General features: G+C 43.3%; 1 protein-coding gene across 1 annotated transcript in view; it reads right to left on the bottom strand.

Annotated features, from left to right (window-relative positions):
* Positions 1–12,706, bottom strand: part of LOC121439774 (protein phosphatase 1G) — a 29,520-nt gene extending 16,814 nt beyond the window's left edge. The window contains exon 1 of the mRNA XM_041640405.1: positions 12,403–12,706. Within this exon, the coding sequence (XP_041496339.1) occupies positions 12,403–12,522 (120 nt within the window). The 5' untranslated portion in view covers positions 12,523–12,706. The remainder of the gene's footprint in view (positions 1–12,402) is intronic.
* Positions 12,707–15,393: the final 2,687 nt, after the last annotated feature.

Raw genomic sequence — 15,393 nt, 5'->3', positions numbered from 1 at the left:
AATGCATTGTTCTTTTCCTTCTGAAATGGGGTTTTGTGTCACATAGATAATCCCTGAATTCATGCCTCAATTTCTCAAGTGCTAGGATTACAAACATACACTATCACATTTAGCTTTAGACTGTACACAATTAAAACACCTAGCCAGAACCTGGCAATGGTGTGCACCTGGGAAGCAGAGGCATGTGGATCTCTGAGTTCGAGGCCAGCCAGGACTACTCAGAGAAACCCTGTCTTGAAAAACCAAAAACAAACAAACAAACAAAAAGAAAGAAAGAAAAAAAAAACACCTAGCCAGAAGTGTTAGCCATACACCTATTTTTAGTTAATTTGTTTGTTTTGTTTTTTTTTTGTTTTTTGTTTTGTTTTTTTGAGACAGGTTTCTCTGTGTTAATAGTCCTATCTAGTTGTTAAGGAATTAGCTCTTATAGACCAGGTTGGCCTTGAACTCACAGAGAGAGATCTGCCTGCCTCTGCCTCCCAAGTGCTGGGATTAAAGGCCACCTTGGCCCAACACCATACACCTATTTTAATCCCAGTATTGGGAAGCATGAGGACTGTTGTGAGTTAGAAGTCAACTTGCGTTAAATAGTGAGGACAGTCTCAGAAAGATCTGAAAACAAACCCAACTTTCTACAACAAAAGTCCAAACTAAGATGGCTTCCCAGGTGAACTCTACCAAATAGAAATATTATAATTGGTCCAATTGGGCAACATAAGTAACCTAGAGACAATTTAAACTTTATGAGATGGCACAGTTGAATTATATGTAAACAATACTATTATTATTAATTTGGTTTTTGAGACAGGGTCTTACTATGTAGCCTTGTCTAGCCTGGAACTCACTATATAAACAAGGCTGGCCTGAGATCTGACTGCCTCTGTCTCCAGAATGCTGGGACTAAAGGCATGTAACAACACATCTCCTCATTTTATATAAGGGATTTGAGAATCTTAACAGGACATCCTGAATACAAGAATCTTTGTTGATTCCAAGAGACACCTGTGCCAATTCTTCCCAAATTTCCAAAACATAGATTAAGAGGAAATACCTCCAACTAATTCTACGAGGTCCTATTACCCTTATACTAAAACTAAACAAATATATCTCAAAGAAACTACAGGTAGATAACTTATTATTACAACAAGGTCGAGACACATATCTTTAACCCTAGCACTAGGGAGGCTGAGGCAGGCTGATCTCTGAGTTCAAGAACAGCCTGGTCTACAAAGTGAGTTCCAGGACAGCCAGGGCTCTATAGAGAAACCCTATCTCAGAAAAACAAACAAAAAAACTCAACAAAATGGTAGTCAACCAAATCCAGCAACTTTAAAAGGCTTATACTCAATGATCAAAGCAATTCATTCCCTGAATATAAACTAGACTTAACATTCAAAATTAATTAATGTAGGGCTGGAGAGATGGCTCAGCGGTTAAGAGCACTGATTTCTCTTCCAGAGGTCCAGAGTTCAAGTCCAAGCAACCACATGGTGGCTCACCACCACCTGTAATGAGATCTGGTGTCCCCTTCTGGAGTGCAGGCAGATACGCATGCAGAACACTATATATACATAATAAATAAATTTAAAAAATTAATTAATGTAGTATATCATACATTAATTGTATAAAACAATTACAAAGCCATGTGGTTATTTTAATAGATTAAAAAGGAAGAAAAGGAGGAAGAAGAAATAAAGAAAATGCTGTGGGATAGTGCTCTTTTTTTATTTCTTTTTCTTTTTTTTAAATATTTATTTGTTTATTATGTATACAATATTCTGTCTGTGTGTATGCCTGCAGGCCAGAAGAGGGCACCAGACCCCATTACAGATGGTTGTGCACCACCATGTGGTTGCTGGGAATTGAACTCAGGACCTTTGGAAGAGCAGGCAATGCTCTTAACCTCTGAGCCATCTCTCCAGCCCTGGGATAGTGCTCTTGTACACTGTAAAGATTTGGTTTAATAAAATGCTGATTGGCCAGTAGCCAGGCAGGGAGTACAGGCAGGGCAACCAGACCAGAAGAATTCTGGGAAGAGGAAAAGCAGAGAGACAGTCACCAGCTAGATACAGATAGTAAGATGAGAATGCCTTACTGAGAAAAGGTACCAAGCCATGTGGCTAAACACAGATAAGAATTATGGGTTAATTTAAGTTGTAAGAGCTAGTTAGTAATAAGCCTGAGCTAAGAGGTCAAACAGTATATAATTAAGATTAAGCCTCTGAGTGGTTATTTAAAAAGGGGCTACAGGACCAGGCAAGATGAGAAACCTCCAGGTGAAAGAGAGAGAGAGAGAGAGAGAGAGAGAGAGAACGAGAACGAACAAGCTGGGTGGTGGCAGCTCACAAGTTTAATTCCAGCACTCAGAGGCAGAAGCAGGAGAGATCTCTTAAGTTAAAGACCAGCCTTGATCTATAGAATGAGTTCCAAGACATCCAGGGATATACAGCGAAATCCTATCTCAATACCTCCCACCCCCGACACCCCCACCAGCAAAAAAAGCAAAAATTCAATTGAGCAGTTGACAGGGCTGGAGAGATGACTCAGCCATTAAGAACACTTACTGCCCTATTAGGATCAGAGTTCGAATATTAGAACCCACATTAAAGAGCTCACAAACACCTGGTATTCTACCTCCAAGCGATTCTATACCCCCTTCTGGATCCTGTGGGCACCTAGGCACACATGCAAGCATATGCAGACATACTAAAACAAAAATTTAAAAAACAAAAAGATTTGGCAAAACTTAAAATCCACTCATGACAGAAAAATTCAACCAAACTAGGAAGAGAAGCTCCTTACCCTGGCAAGAGCTTATCTATAAGGGATGGAGCTATACCTCAGTGGTAGTATTCTCACAATATCAAACACTTTTGTAACCTCAAGGCTTTTCCTCACACGTCAAATAAATAATCCTAAAGCAGTAGACAGGAAGTTCCGGCACCTCCTTCCCTAGGTTCAATCAATTTGCTAGTGCAAATCACAGAATTCAGGGAAACATTTAGTGAGCCCAGGGATGGGTATCATCAAACCATCTCAACAGACTGAATGTGAGGCTCAGCTTCCATGCCCTCTGGTGATCTCCACACATATTGTAAGTTCCCTGCCTCTTTTGGTATTACACAGGCACTGATTAATCAAATCATGGCCATTGGCATTAACCTACCAGCTCCTCTGCCATCCCCAGAAGTTAAGGATGAGTGCTGAAACTCCACATAACTAGTCACCAGAAATAATAAATCAATCGCCACCATTTACATGTCCCCCTTCCCTTCTCCACTCAGTCCCCATTTTCTGTGACTGCCATTCAAATGAAGACATCCCTTTCCAGAGCTCAGTAGACTCAGCAACCATAGAACCCAGAGCTGTTACTACTGAGCATTTCATCACAGAGGATGCCCTAGAGGATGCCAACCATCTACTACTACACCTGTTTTTCTTGTGACAATCCCTCATCTTAAAGATACACAGGGTGTACGAGTTATCACTCAGTTCATTAGCATACAAGACGTTAATGATTTCAAGGATTTTAACATGACTAGATACAGATAAAGGGTATCTACACATTTCCTAGTATCACTCATATCATTTCCATTCTTAGGTATACTCCCAAGATATATTTCCACACAGAAAGTTGTACACCCATGTGCAGAGCACCATTATTCACAATAAGCAAGCGTGCAAATATAATCATCTATCAGCAAAGAAACAAAGTTACAGAGAAATATTATTGAGCTATTAAAAATGAAGGACTGAGTCACAATACATTTAATGACATTTAAAACTACAAATGGGGGTTGGAGGAAACAGTTTACTGGTTAAGAGCATTTGTTGTTCCTCAAGAAAACCTGGATTAGGTTTCCAGCACCAATGTGGCGGCTCACAACTATTTGCACCCCCAGTTCCAGAGTATCCAAGCCTCTCTTCTGACTTCTATGGGAACCAGATAGACACATGGTGCACATACAAACACATATGCAAAACACTCATACACATAAAATAAAATTTTAAAAATCTTTAAAAATTTAATCTTAAAAAAATTAAGCCAGGTGGTGGTGGCGCACATCTATCTATAATCCCAGCAACTGGGAGGCAGAGGCAGGAGAATTTCTGTGACTTTCATGCCAGCCTGGTCTACATAGAGAGAGCTCCAGAACAGGCTCTAACCTACAGAGGAACCCTGCCTTAAAAAAATTTAGGGCCGAGCCGGGCGGTGGTGGCGCACGCCTTTAATCCCAGCACTCGGGAGGCAGAGGCAGGCGGATCTCTGTGAGTTCGAGGCCAGCCTGGTCTACAAGAGCTAGTTCCAGGACAGGAACCAAAAGCTACGGAGAAACCCTGTCTCAAAAAATCAAAAAAAAAAAAAATTTAGGGCCAGCCGGGCGGTGGTGGCGCAACGCCTTTAATCCCAGCACTTGGGAGGCAGAGGCAGGCGGATCTCTATGCGTTCGAGACCAGTCTGGTCTACAAGAGCTAGTTCCAGGACAGGCTCCAAAACCACAGAGAAACCCTGTCTCGAAAAACCAATATATATATAAAATTTAGGGCCAGCAAGATGACTCAGCCAAGCCTGATGATCTGAATGTGATACTAGGAATCAACATCAAGGAAATACAGAACCACTTCCTGCAAATTGTCTTCTGATGTCTAAATGGGCATTGTGGCACAAGCATGCAGACACATATACACATGAATGAATAAAGAAATGTAACAAAAAACACTTAAAAATTATACTTAGGGGGGCTGGAGAGATGGCTCAGAGGTTAAGAGCATTGCCTGCTCTTCCAAAGGTCTTGAGTTCAATTCCCAGCAACCATATAGTGGCTCACAACCATCTGTAATGAGGTCTGGTGCCCTCTTCTGGCCTGCAGGCATACATGGAAGGAATGCTGTATACATAATAAATAAATAAATAAATATTAAAAAAAAATTAGACTTAGTAAAAGCAGCTTGATGTTAAAGGTGACATACCAGCCACCATCTCACCGTCCTCTCTGTTTCCCCTGGTAAATGGCACATTCTTCTCTTGCAGATTCCCCTGAGCCAGAAACCAACACCACCAGTACTCTAGGATGGCAGGGCTCCATTGTACCATTGTTTTTTTAAAGACAGGGTTTCTCTGTGGCTTTGGAGCCTGTCCTGGAACTAGCTCTTGTAGACCAGGCTGGCCTCGAACTCACAGAGATCTGCCTGCCTCTACCTCTCGAGTGCTGGAATTAAAGGCATGTGCCACCACCACTCAGCCAATTGTACCATTTTCAAATAAAACTGACAAACTCTAGGGCTGGAAAGATAGCTCAGTGACTAAAAGCACTTGCTGCTCTTACAGAGGACCCCAGTACAATTCTTAGCATCCACATGGTGGCCCACAAACACCTGGAACTCCCGTTCCAGAAGATCTCTTCTCCATGGGAACCAGGCATGTACACAGTATACAAACATGTTTTTGAGAAAAATATTCATATACATAAAATAAAACTTGTTAACTCAAAAGGTCAATTCAATTCTCATAAAATGTTCAGAAGAGGCAAACCAGACAATGTAAATTAATGTAAGATAAAATTAGGCAGTGGTAGAGCACAACTTTAACTCCAGCACTTTGTAGGTAGAGGTAGGTGGATCTGAGTTCATGGCCAGCCTGGTCTACAGAGTAAATTACAGTACAGCCAGGGCTACACAGAGAAACTCTGCCTCAAAAAAAAAAAAAAAAAAAAAAAGTTTGGGGCTGGAGAGATGACTCAGTAGTTAAGAGCACTGACTGCTCTTCCAGAGGTCCTGAGTTCAAATCCCAGCAACCACATGGTGGCCAACAACCATCTGTAATGAGATCTGGTGCCCTCTTCTGTTATGCAAGCATTTCAAATAGAGCATTCATATACATAAAATACACAAATAAATTTAAAAAAAAAAAAAAGGTTTGACTATGTCCTAGACCAGAGATAGATTCTTAACTTGTAGGTCAGGACCCCTTCGACAAACCTCTATCTCCAAAAATATTTATGATTCACAGCAGTAGCAAAATTAGTTATGAAATAGCAACGAAAATAATTTTATGGTTATGGGTCATAACAACATGAGGAACTGTATTAAATAAAAGGTGGTACATTAGGAAGGTTGAAAAATACTGCCCTAGCCGGGCAGTGGTGGCGCACACCTTTAATCCCAGCACTCGGGAGGCAGAGGCAGGCGGATCTCTGTGAGTTCGAGGCCAGCCTGGTCTACAACAGCTAGTTCCAGGACAGGAATCAAAAGCTACGGAGAAACCCTGTCTCGAAAACCCCCCCCCCCAAAAAAAATACTGCCCTAGACAAAGGAATTTTGAGCTAGTTCAGTAAATAGAAGGTGTTTTAAAACACATTTGAGGATCAGGTAATAAAATGCTCCTTAACCATAGATTCATTCCCTCTCTGAAACAGAACCCTAAGGCACACTTCATGATATTCCATCTTATACTTTCTCCATTAAGAAAACTGAAGCTGCCGGGCGGTGGTGGCGCACGCCTTTAATCCCAGCACTCGGGAGGCAGAGGCAGGCGGATCTCTGTGGGTTCGAGGCCAGCCTGGTCTACAGAGCTAGTTCCAGGACAGGAACCAAAAAGCTACGGAGAAACCCTGTCTCGAAAAATCAAAAAAAAAAAAAAAAAAAAAAGCTACGGAGAAACCCTGTCTCGAAAAAAAATGCAAAAAAAAAAAGAAAGAAAAAAGAAAACTGAAGCTGCTGGCGGTGGGTGCATGCCTGCCTTTATTCCCAGTACTCGGGAAGCAGAGGCAGGCAGATCTCAGCCTGGTCTACAAGAGCTAGTTCCAGGACAGCTAGGGCTGTTTACAGAGAGAAACCCTGTCTTGAAAAAAAAAAATCAAAAAATAAATTTTGACTTCAATGTTACTTTGGGGGATAGGTTATGCTTTTGTTTCCACAGGAAATGAGAGACTCTGGATTCACTCTGGGTTAAGAAAAAAATCAGGTTTCACTGAGGAAGACCCCCCATGAAAAACCTCCAATAGGAACAAATGGCCAGACGATCCAACATCTCAACAGTTTCCTCTGAATTCTACATCCAGAAACAGCTTCAAGGATGCTGGCTGAAACCATCTAGTCTCACAGAATACTCCAGCCAGGACTTGATCATAATCTTAAAATTTTTCAGGGTTTCACAAAGATAACCAGTGGCCCCAACCAAAGGAAGTAGTTTAGAGAACTAAGCCCACATTCCCAAAAATAAATTATGAATGTTTGTCATCATTTAGGGAGGTTGGAAAAAAACTAACCAAAGCAGATTAGATTCAGGGATCTTGTTTTAAAAAAAAGGGAGATATAGAAATGATAGGATAAAAGGGTAGATTACTGAATCTACTTTAATCCAAAAAACAACTGTTAATCTCACATATTTTACATTAGTATGGATTTTGGTTTATTGACATAAATTTAACATTATTTTTGCTATACTGTATATATACCCCGTTCTTTTAGGATATTATGTTTATGCAGCTCATTTAAAAATACAATATGAGGGGTGGTGGTGGAATATGCCTTTAAGCACATGAGGCAGAGCCAGGCGAATCTCTATTAAAATTAAGAAATAGAGATTAGCTGGGCGGCGGTGGCGCACGCCTTTAATCCCAGCACTCGGGAGGCAGAGGCAGGCGGATCTCTGTGAGTTCGAGACCAGCCTGGTCTACAAGAGCTAGTTCCAGGACAGGCTCCAAAACCACAGAGAAACCTTGTCTCGGAAAACCAAAAAAAAAAAAAAAAAAAAAAAGAAAAGAAAGAAATAGAGATTAATAATCATCTACAATAGCAAACTTACAATCATGTTAGATTTTCAAGGTCATCAGATATTTCAGATAGATAGGCAATCTTCAAACACTTCCAAGCCCTACAGAATATAACATTTAAAATGTTTTAAGACCTTACCAAAGTTTTCTCGACTGTGAGACACGTCTGCTTCTGAAGCACAATTACTTCAAAGAGGATTATGGGCATTTAAGAAAGTCCATATGGGGCTTCTCTTCTTTGTGGCAAAATCTAGCCATGTGGGCAAAGAAACTGGTCTTGCCTCAGTTGCTCACAGTTACTGTCCAAACTGGACCAGAAGAACATAAAAGGCAACTGCCAAACTTTGAAAAGGTGGTCAGTCCTTAGAATTCCCTGCTTCACAAGAAAGTCTGTCAGATAATTCTAGACCTGTCGGTCAGAGGTGGATGCCCCAACGTTGCAGAGAACTTTGGGTAAGGGTAACATTTCATCTTTCTGGGGTCTTTGATGGAGTTGAATACTAAATATAGTTAGAGTTATAATAGAAAGTAAATAATATATAAAACTTTAGACTCACAAAAATAAGATAAATGGTAGAGTATTTTCCCTAATTTTGTCAAATACAAATAGACTGGATATTGTAACTGTAATTCCTATTTAATAATCATTCTGTTTATGTTTTTATATATATTACTATGTATGTTGAAAAATACCTTCCTTTTTGATTAGACAAAAAGGGGGAAATGCTGTATAATAATCCCATGATTATATATAACTGTGAATATGTATTACTCTCATTGGTTAATGAAAAATTGATAGGCTGATAGACAGGAAGTATAGGCAGGATATCTAGACAGAGGACTCTAGGAGAAACGGTGAAGTCAAGAGATGCCAGGCAGCCACCAAGAAAACCGGACATGCCGGGCGGTGGTGGCGCACGCCTTTAATCCCAGCACTCGGGAGGCAGAGCCAGGCGGATCTCTGTGAGTTCGAGACCAGCCTGGTCTACAAGAGCTAGTTCCAGGACAGGCTCCAAAACCACAGAGAAACCCTGTCTCAAAAAACCACAAAAAAAAAAAAAAAAAAAAGAAAACCGGACATGTATGAGACAACAAGCCATGAACCAAGTGGCAAAGCATAAATAGAAATACGGGTTAATTTAAGTGTAAGAATTGGCTAGTAACAATCCTGAGCTATATGGGTCAAGCATTTATAAGTAATATTAAGCCTCTGAGTGCTTATTTGGGAACTGGTGAGCAGGAGAGAAACATCCAATTACAATATATTTTTACTTTATATGCATGGGTATTTTGCCTAAATATTTATCTGTACATTACATGTATACCTGGTGCCTCAGGAGGCCTGGATAAGGTGCTAGATCCCCTGGAACTGGAGTTACAAGTGGCTACAGGTCACCACATGGGTGCTGAGAATCAAATCAGAGTCCTCTAGAAGAGCATCAAATACTCTTATCTATTACTTCATCATCTCTTCAGACCCTTGATTAATCTTTTATGACTACTACTCAAAATTAAACTCAAAACATATCAATACCAAATAGGGCATGGCAACGCATACCTGTAATCCTAATATTCAGGAGACAGAGACAGGAGGAAACCCACAAATTCCAGAACTGACAGAACTACATAGTAAGTTCCTGTCTTTTCCCCTCAGCTCCCCCAAAAGGCTGCAGAGGTGACAGTAGGTAAAGGTACTTGCCACCAAGTCTGGCAACCCAAGCCAATCCCTAAAACCCACATGGAAGAAGTGGAGATTAAATTTCCACGAGCTGTCCTTTGAACTCTTTATGTGTACTATGACACATGCATACACCCACACAAGAAATAAATGTAAAAAGACATTGACACAGCCTTTTAAAAAAGAAAAATAGTTATTGAATTTTGTAAATCCTAATTCTCCATAGAAAACTGTTTTTGTTTTTCTCAGAGGAGCCTCAAAATTCCTTTTCCTTTTTAACAGTACATAGCCTTTAGGCTGGACTTCTCATCAGCCACCAAAACCTCACAATTGTTTACATTTCTCAGCACCCCCTCCTACTCTTAACCCCAAAGAACACAGCTCAACCAGTTGTAGGATCCTCCAAACCATGAAGGAGGAAACATTTTGCTATGGTATTGACACCTCCCCCCAATTCCAGTTCCACAGCAAGAGGGTAGGAAACAGGCAGAAAGTATAAAATGTCAGCTTTTGATGACTACCATTCACCCTTGCTTCAAGAGAAAGAATAAAACAGGTCTAAGACTAAAATCTATGTCTCAGAATTTTAGCAACCTCTGTAAGGTATACTAATTAACCTTACCTGAACTCAGTCATTAGGACCAAGCCAACAATGTAAATGGGCTTCATTAATAGGTGGAATCAAGCCTGTTCTCTAGGAAAGGAGGGATAAAGATGTACTACAACCTTTCCCCACCTTTCTGGACCACTGAGCTATGTAGATTACTAGGCCAAGAGCTTATTTTCTGAAAAGGTTCATTAAGAGACTAGAAACCATAGTATCTTAGTTCTTTTCTTACAATAGCAAAGATACTATGTGATACTTTGAGGAAGGAAACAAACCTAGAAAGAAAAGTATCTATGAAGCAGAAAAGGGTCTGAAATAGTACTCCAAGATTAGCATAGCAGGAAGGCTTTAATGCTCAAGTAGGTTGATTGCCTTTTAGAATTAAGATTATGATCGCAAGAACAGTCAAGCAAAATTCTTCACACCAAACAGCCCTAAACTAAAAATGAAGTAGTTCTCTAATCACCAGTGCAGAAACCAAAAATCAAAAGGAAATACTTAGCAGACAAGTAAAAACACAGAATCCCTGGGTTTGAAAACACTCAAGCAACTCAATTCATTAAAAAAAAAAATTAAAATTAAAAAACTAGAAAGAGTTCCCCACAAAGTGGAAAAATGTTTCATCCCACAGAAATAGAAATCAAGGAATGAGAAACTTCAAAAGTCTATGAGATGAGACAGTCACTAAAAGAAAACACCATCACCTAACTCAGGCTAACACTATGACCCCATCCCCCACGTTGAATGAATGAACCAATGAGAGAATAAGGTAGCAGCAGAGGCCAGAAGAGGGCACTGGATTCTCTGGAGCAGTATTTAACAGGTGACTGTGAGCTGCTTGACATTGGTGCTGAGAATCAAACTCTGGTCCCCTGCTAGAACAGCAAGGGCTCTTAGCCACTGGGCCATCCCTAAGGCTCGTCTTCTGAAACTATATCCAGGTGTCTCTAACTATACCCACTTAGTTCTATAGTGTATCACCGAGAAATTGGTTTGACACCTATAAAATGAGCACCTCCTGTCCCAAACAATATATAGCAATTCTTTGTATCTAGGTACAAGTGTCCTAACCTTTTAGAACTCAATTTCCAAGTTGTCAAATGTGGGCACTAAGGCAGATGAGACCGATGGATATGACCCTCTCCTTGTTGAAACTGTTTATCTAGATGTATTATAGATAATGCTAGGACCATTATCTGAGGCTGCTGAGAGAATAAATTCTGAGTCTGAGAACAAATAAGTTCACACTGTCATTCCAGAGTTAACCACAGGGAGGAGCGAGGGATTTGAGAAAAATCCCCAAGAGAGACAGCATTTGGCTGTTACCTGAAGCCCACCTACTAAGGAGATAAACCTCAATTTCAGACATAATTAGAGCATTTACCTAGTCCCTCTACCTAGAGCTCACCGAATTTCTCAAAGACATTTACTGTCCAGCTTTCCAACTCCCATCTACCAACGAGTTTTCCCTGTTCAATGCAGTTTCACGTCCATTTGCTCAACGTTGTTAATACAGATGTTTGTTTTTCCTTTCATCTAAGGTGGATTTTTCTTTAAGAAAAAAAGTTATCTACAGATTGTGAAGAAAACAATTTGCTGAAATGATTGAAAACCGAGTAAACTACATTATAAGCACAGGCGAATGCTAACTTAGTAAGTTTTAAAGAAATCGAGAAAAAAAATTATGAGCATAATTAAAAAAAAAAAAGCAAGGCTAGTGACTGGCCCAATGCTTTTCCTAAAGGTCGTAAAAGGTTTCGAAAAGAATACAAACGAGTGACAATTCTCGAAGGTCAAGCGGAGCCTCGCAAATTAACACGAGGTGTCCAAGACTAACTCAAGGAAGGGTTAAGAATGGGAAACACATTATCCGCCCGGGCTCCTTTTCTCCATCAAGTTTCTAGCCCCAAGAGGCCTGCCACATCACGTATTTGAAGAATAAAAACGAACCCGTCATCCGCATCTATTCCGCAAATCAACGAACAAGCAGCGATCCCTTCCTCTCCGCTCTGACAACTACACCCCGCGCCGCCTGGGAGCCCGGAGGGCTGGGCTGGCAGCAGAGGATGGCGCGAAGGCACCGAGAGCCCGCGGCCAGTGGGCGGAAGGTGCCTCTCCCCACATGGCAGCCTCTCGGCGCTACCGGCCAACGCGCCGCGGTCCCCCAGCTCAAGCTGCTCCCTCTCCGCCCGGATCCCGCGCTGGCCGCCGCCTCCCGCACTGTGGCCGCAGGCTCCCGTTAGGGACCCTCGCCCGAGGAGAGCCCCATCCCCTCCCCCGCTCCCTTTCTCTGTCAGGCTCTCGCCGTGCAGCGGCCAGCCTCTGGGGCCCTGTCGCCTCACCTCCATGGAGACGCGCCAGCCTTGCATGGCGGAGAAGCCGTAGGGCAACGGGAGGCGCGGGGCGCCAACCCCGTCCCCGGAGCACTTCACCGTGTTGGGTTGGGAGAGGTAGGCACCCATGGCGGCGGCTGGCCGGCGGCCTGTGGGGCAGGCGAGCGGCACACGACCCTTGCCGGCGCCGGAGCCGGGGCCCCGGGGGCGCGCGTGGCAGGGAGCAAGCCCGGCTGCGCAGCCGACGCAAGGTGCCGGCGAAAGGCGCGAGGCGGGCCAGGAGGCGGTAACGGGACGGGAGCGGGGAGAGAGCGGAAGCGGAAACGCGCTGCTCCAGACCCCGCCCTGCTGGCACGGTGAGCCGCTGCGGGCTGTCATTTCCTTAGCAACTCGCCCCGCCCTCGGGGACAACGGCCCGCCCAACCGCCGCTCCCGCGAGACTGATCGCCACGCCCACCAACGGCCGCGGCCCGAGGGAGCGGCGGGAACGTGCGGCCATCTCCTGGCTGACCCTGCCTGCCTCCCCGGCTCTGGTTTTTGCCTGAAGTCTCTTTTGTGTGGGACCCGGAGCTTCCAGTCGTGTCCCGCGGTGTTGTCGGCCCTGTCTCTCCCGCTACACGCCCTCCGATTCCGACAAACCCTGCGGGATTCGGTTCAATTAAAGTTGACGAGCGTTCTGCGCTTCCGCGGTATTTAGCCAGGCTCCGTGAGGCCTGAACTGACAAAGGGAAACGGAGACATCGGTCTGTGAAAAATAATGCGAGTTAATACAGGGCAGAAATGCTTGGTGCAGTCTGCTGGCTGACACGTGAGCAAAGAGGCGGGAACAAGCTGCTGCTCGCCAGTGGTAGATTTAGACAATCGGGTGGCGCTGAGCCACGGGAAAAGGGAATTCGCTTACGGGGCTGGAGGACAGAGGAAAGTGTAGCTTGGAGAGGCTTATTAAGGAAGCCACCTGGCCTCGTGGGAGAGTCTAGCAGGAACAGTCTAGCTGTGGTCGTACACATCAAGATGGGTAATGCGGACGTCATTGTACTGGTGCAGCCTTTTTTTGCGATTCTAGTCTGATTCTTTGTGCAGTGTTCACTACAGGGAGAGTCTGGGTCCTGTGATTGGTTAGAAGGCCCTTAATCCGACAAAGATCGACTGGGACTGGGGTGCAGGCAATGGAGACACAAAGACAATCCAGGCAGTTTTGATAGATAGGATGTAAGAGAAAGAATTTCCCCGACGTATAGGGAAATCAACTCATTGAAAACAAAACTGGGGACTGAAGAGACCACAGAGTTAAGCCCCTGACTAGCGTTCCATATTAGCCAGGTTCAATTCCTGCACCCACATGACAATTCAATTCCAGGGGCTCAGACGCCCTCTTCTGGCGCCAGGCATGCTAGTGAAAAGTGGTGCACGGACTTCAGGCAAAACATACATAATACATAAATTTTACCTTAAAAACAAAGCCCAGCATGATGGCTCATACCAGTAACCCCAACACTTGAGGGGCTAAAGCAAGATCACAAAATTTCAGGTTTCAAGCCAGCCTTGGCTACAGAGAGACCCTCAAGTTAATAAGCAAATCTCAGAATTAATTTTGACTCTTCAGTCTAAATTCTTTAATTATCAGAAATCACTTGAATTGCTCCCCGCCACAACTCTTGAATGGGTCCTAAAATGTCTCTCCTGCGTCTCTTTGTTTTCCCGCAGTGGTTCAGCATTTAGCCTTCTTGTGCCTCCAAAGCCATGCTTTCTTTTCCAGCGTTTCCACCCACCCCATGGTCAGAACCTACTTTTTCAAGTTCTCCAATATCCCTCGCATAGTTTGGGTCCCCATTTGTCCTTCCTGTGTCCCTAGCACACTGTGTGTGCTCAGTATTTAAATGTTGAGTTCATACCTAACACCAAAGCTTTGACTCAGATGCATCAACAGAAGAGGCGCAGTGTGGATATGTGCACTAGTTGGGGAGAAACTGTCCTGCTTAAAGTGATAGTTCCATATAAAAATGGTGAAAATTCTGGCCAGGAGGGTAGATTTGAATGAGGCTTGCGTGAGATCTCTGGAAAGATGATACCGGGGGAGTGTGATATAAATGACTCTGCTGCACTGCTGCTGTTTATTCTTGGCCTTTGTTTTGTGCCTTAAAACGTGACACTGAAGAGAGAGCAGGGTGACTTCTGCGGGGCACTTGGAAGGTGCAGGCAGGAGGCTCAGGAGCTCAGGGTCATCCTTGGCTACTCATCAAGCTCCACTCTGGGTTACAGGAGAACCTGTATAAAAATAATAAAGAAACTCAAAGCTTTTAATGACAGCACGCCTCTAATCCCAGGACTCTGGAGGCAGAGGCAGGTGGACCTCTGTGAGTTCGAGGCCAGCCTGGTCTACAGAGTAAGTTCCAGGTCGGCTGAGACTGTAATAGAGAAACCCTGTCTCACAAAAAATAAACACAAAAGGACTAAAGACCTTGTAAAAGACCTTGTAAAGACCTTGTCATGTATTGTCTATGATTTCTTTTATAAGTTATTCAGGTTGATTTCTTCATCTGTAAGAAAGAGGCATGATGTTTAATCTTCAAGATTAATTTTTTTTTTTTGGTTTTTTGAGATAGGGTTTCTCTGTGGTTTTGGAGCCTGTCCTGGAACTAGCTCTTGTAGACCAGGCTGGTCTTGAACTCACAAAGATCCGCCTGCCTCTGCCTCCCAAGTGCTGGGATTAAAGGCGTGCGCCACCATCGCCCGGCTTAAGATTAATTTTAAAGTAAGAAAAGCTAGCCTGGCCAGTGGTGGCACATGCCTTTAATCCCAGCACTCGGAAAGCAGAGACAGGTGGATCTCTGCCTACAAAGAGCTAGTTCCAGTACAGCTAGGACTGTTACACAGAGAAACCCTGTTTCGAAAAACCAAACCAAACAAACAGACAAAATAAGAAAAGCTGAATATATCCCAGTACACCAGAGATGGGGGTAGAAGGGTTGCAAGATCAGCCTGGGTTACTTATAATAGGAC

Source organism: Microtus oregoni, unplaced genomic scaffold (assembly GCF_018167655.1).
Source record: "Microtus oregoni isolate MIOR12 unplaced genomic scaffold, Mior012 000062F_ref0000492, whole genome shotgun sequence".
NCBI lineage: Eukaryota > Metazoa > Chordata > Mammalia > Rodentia > Cricetidae > Microtus > Microtus oregoni.
Note: the sequence above shows the minus strand (reverse complement) of the source record. Positions and strands in the feature narration are given on the sequence as shown.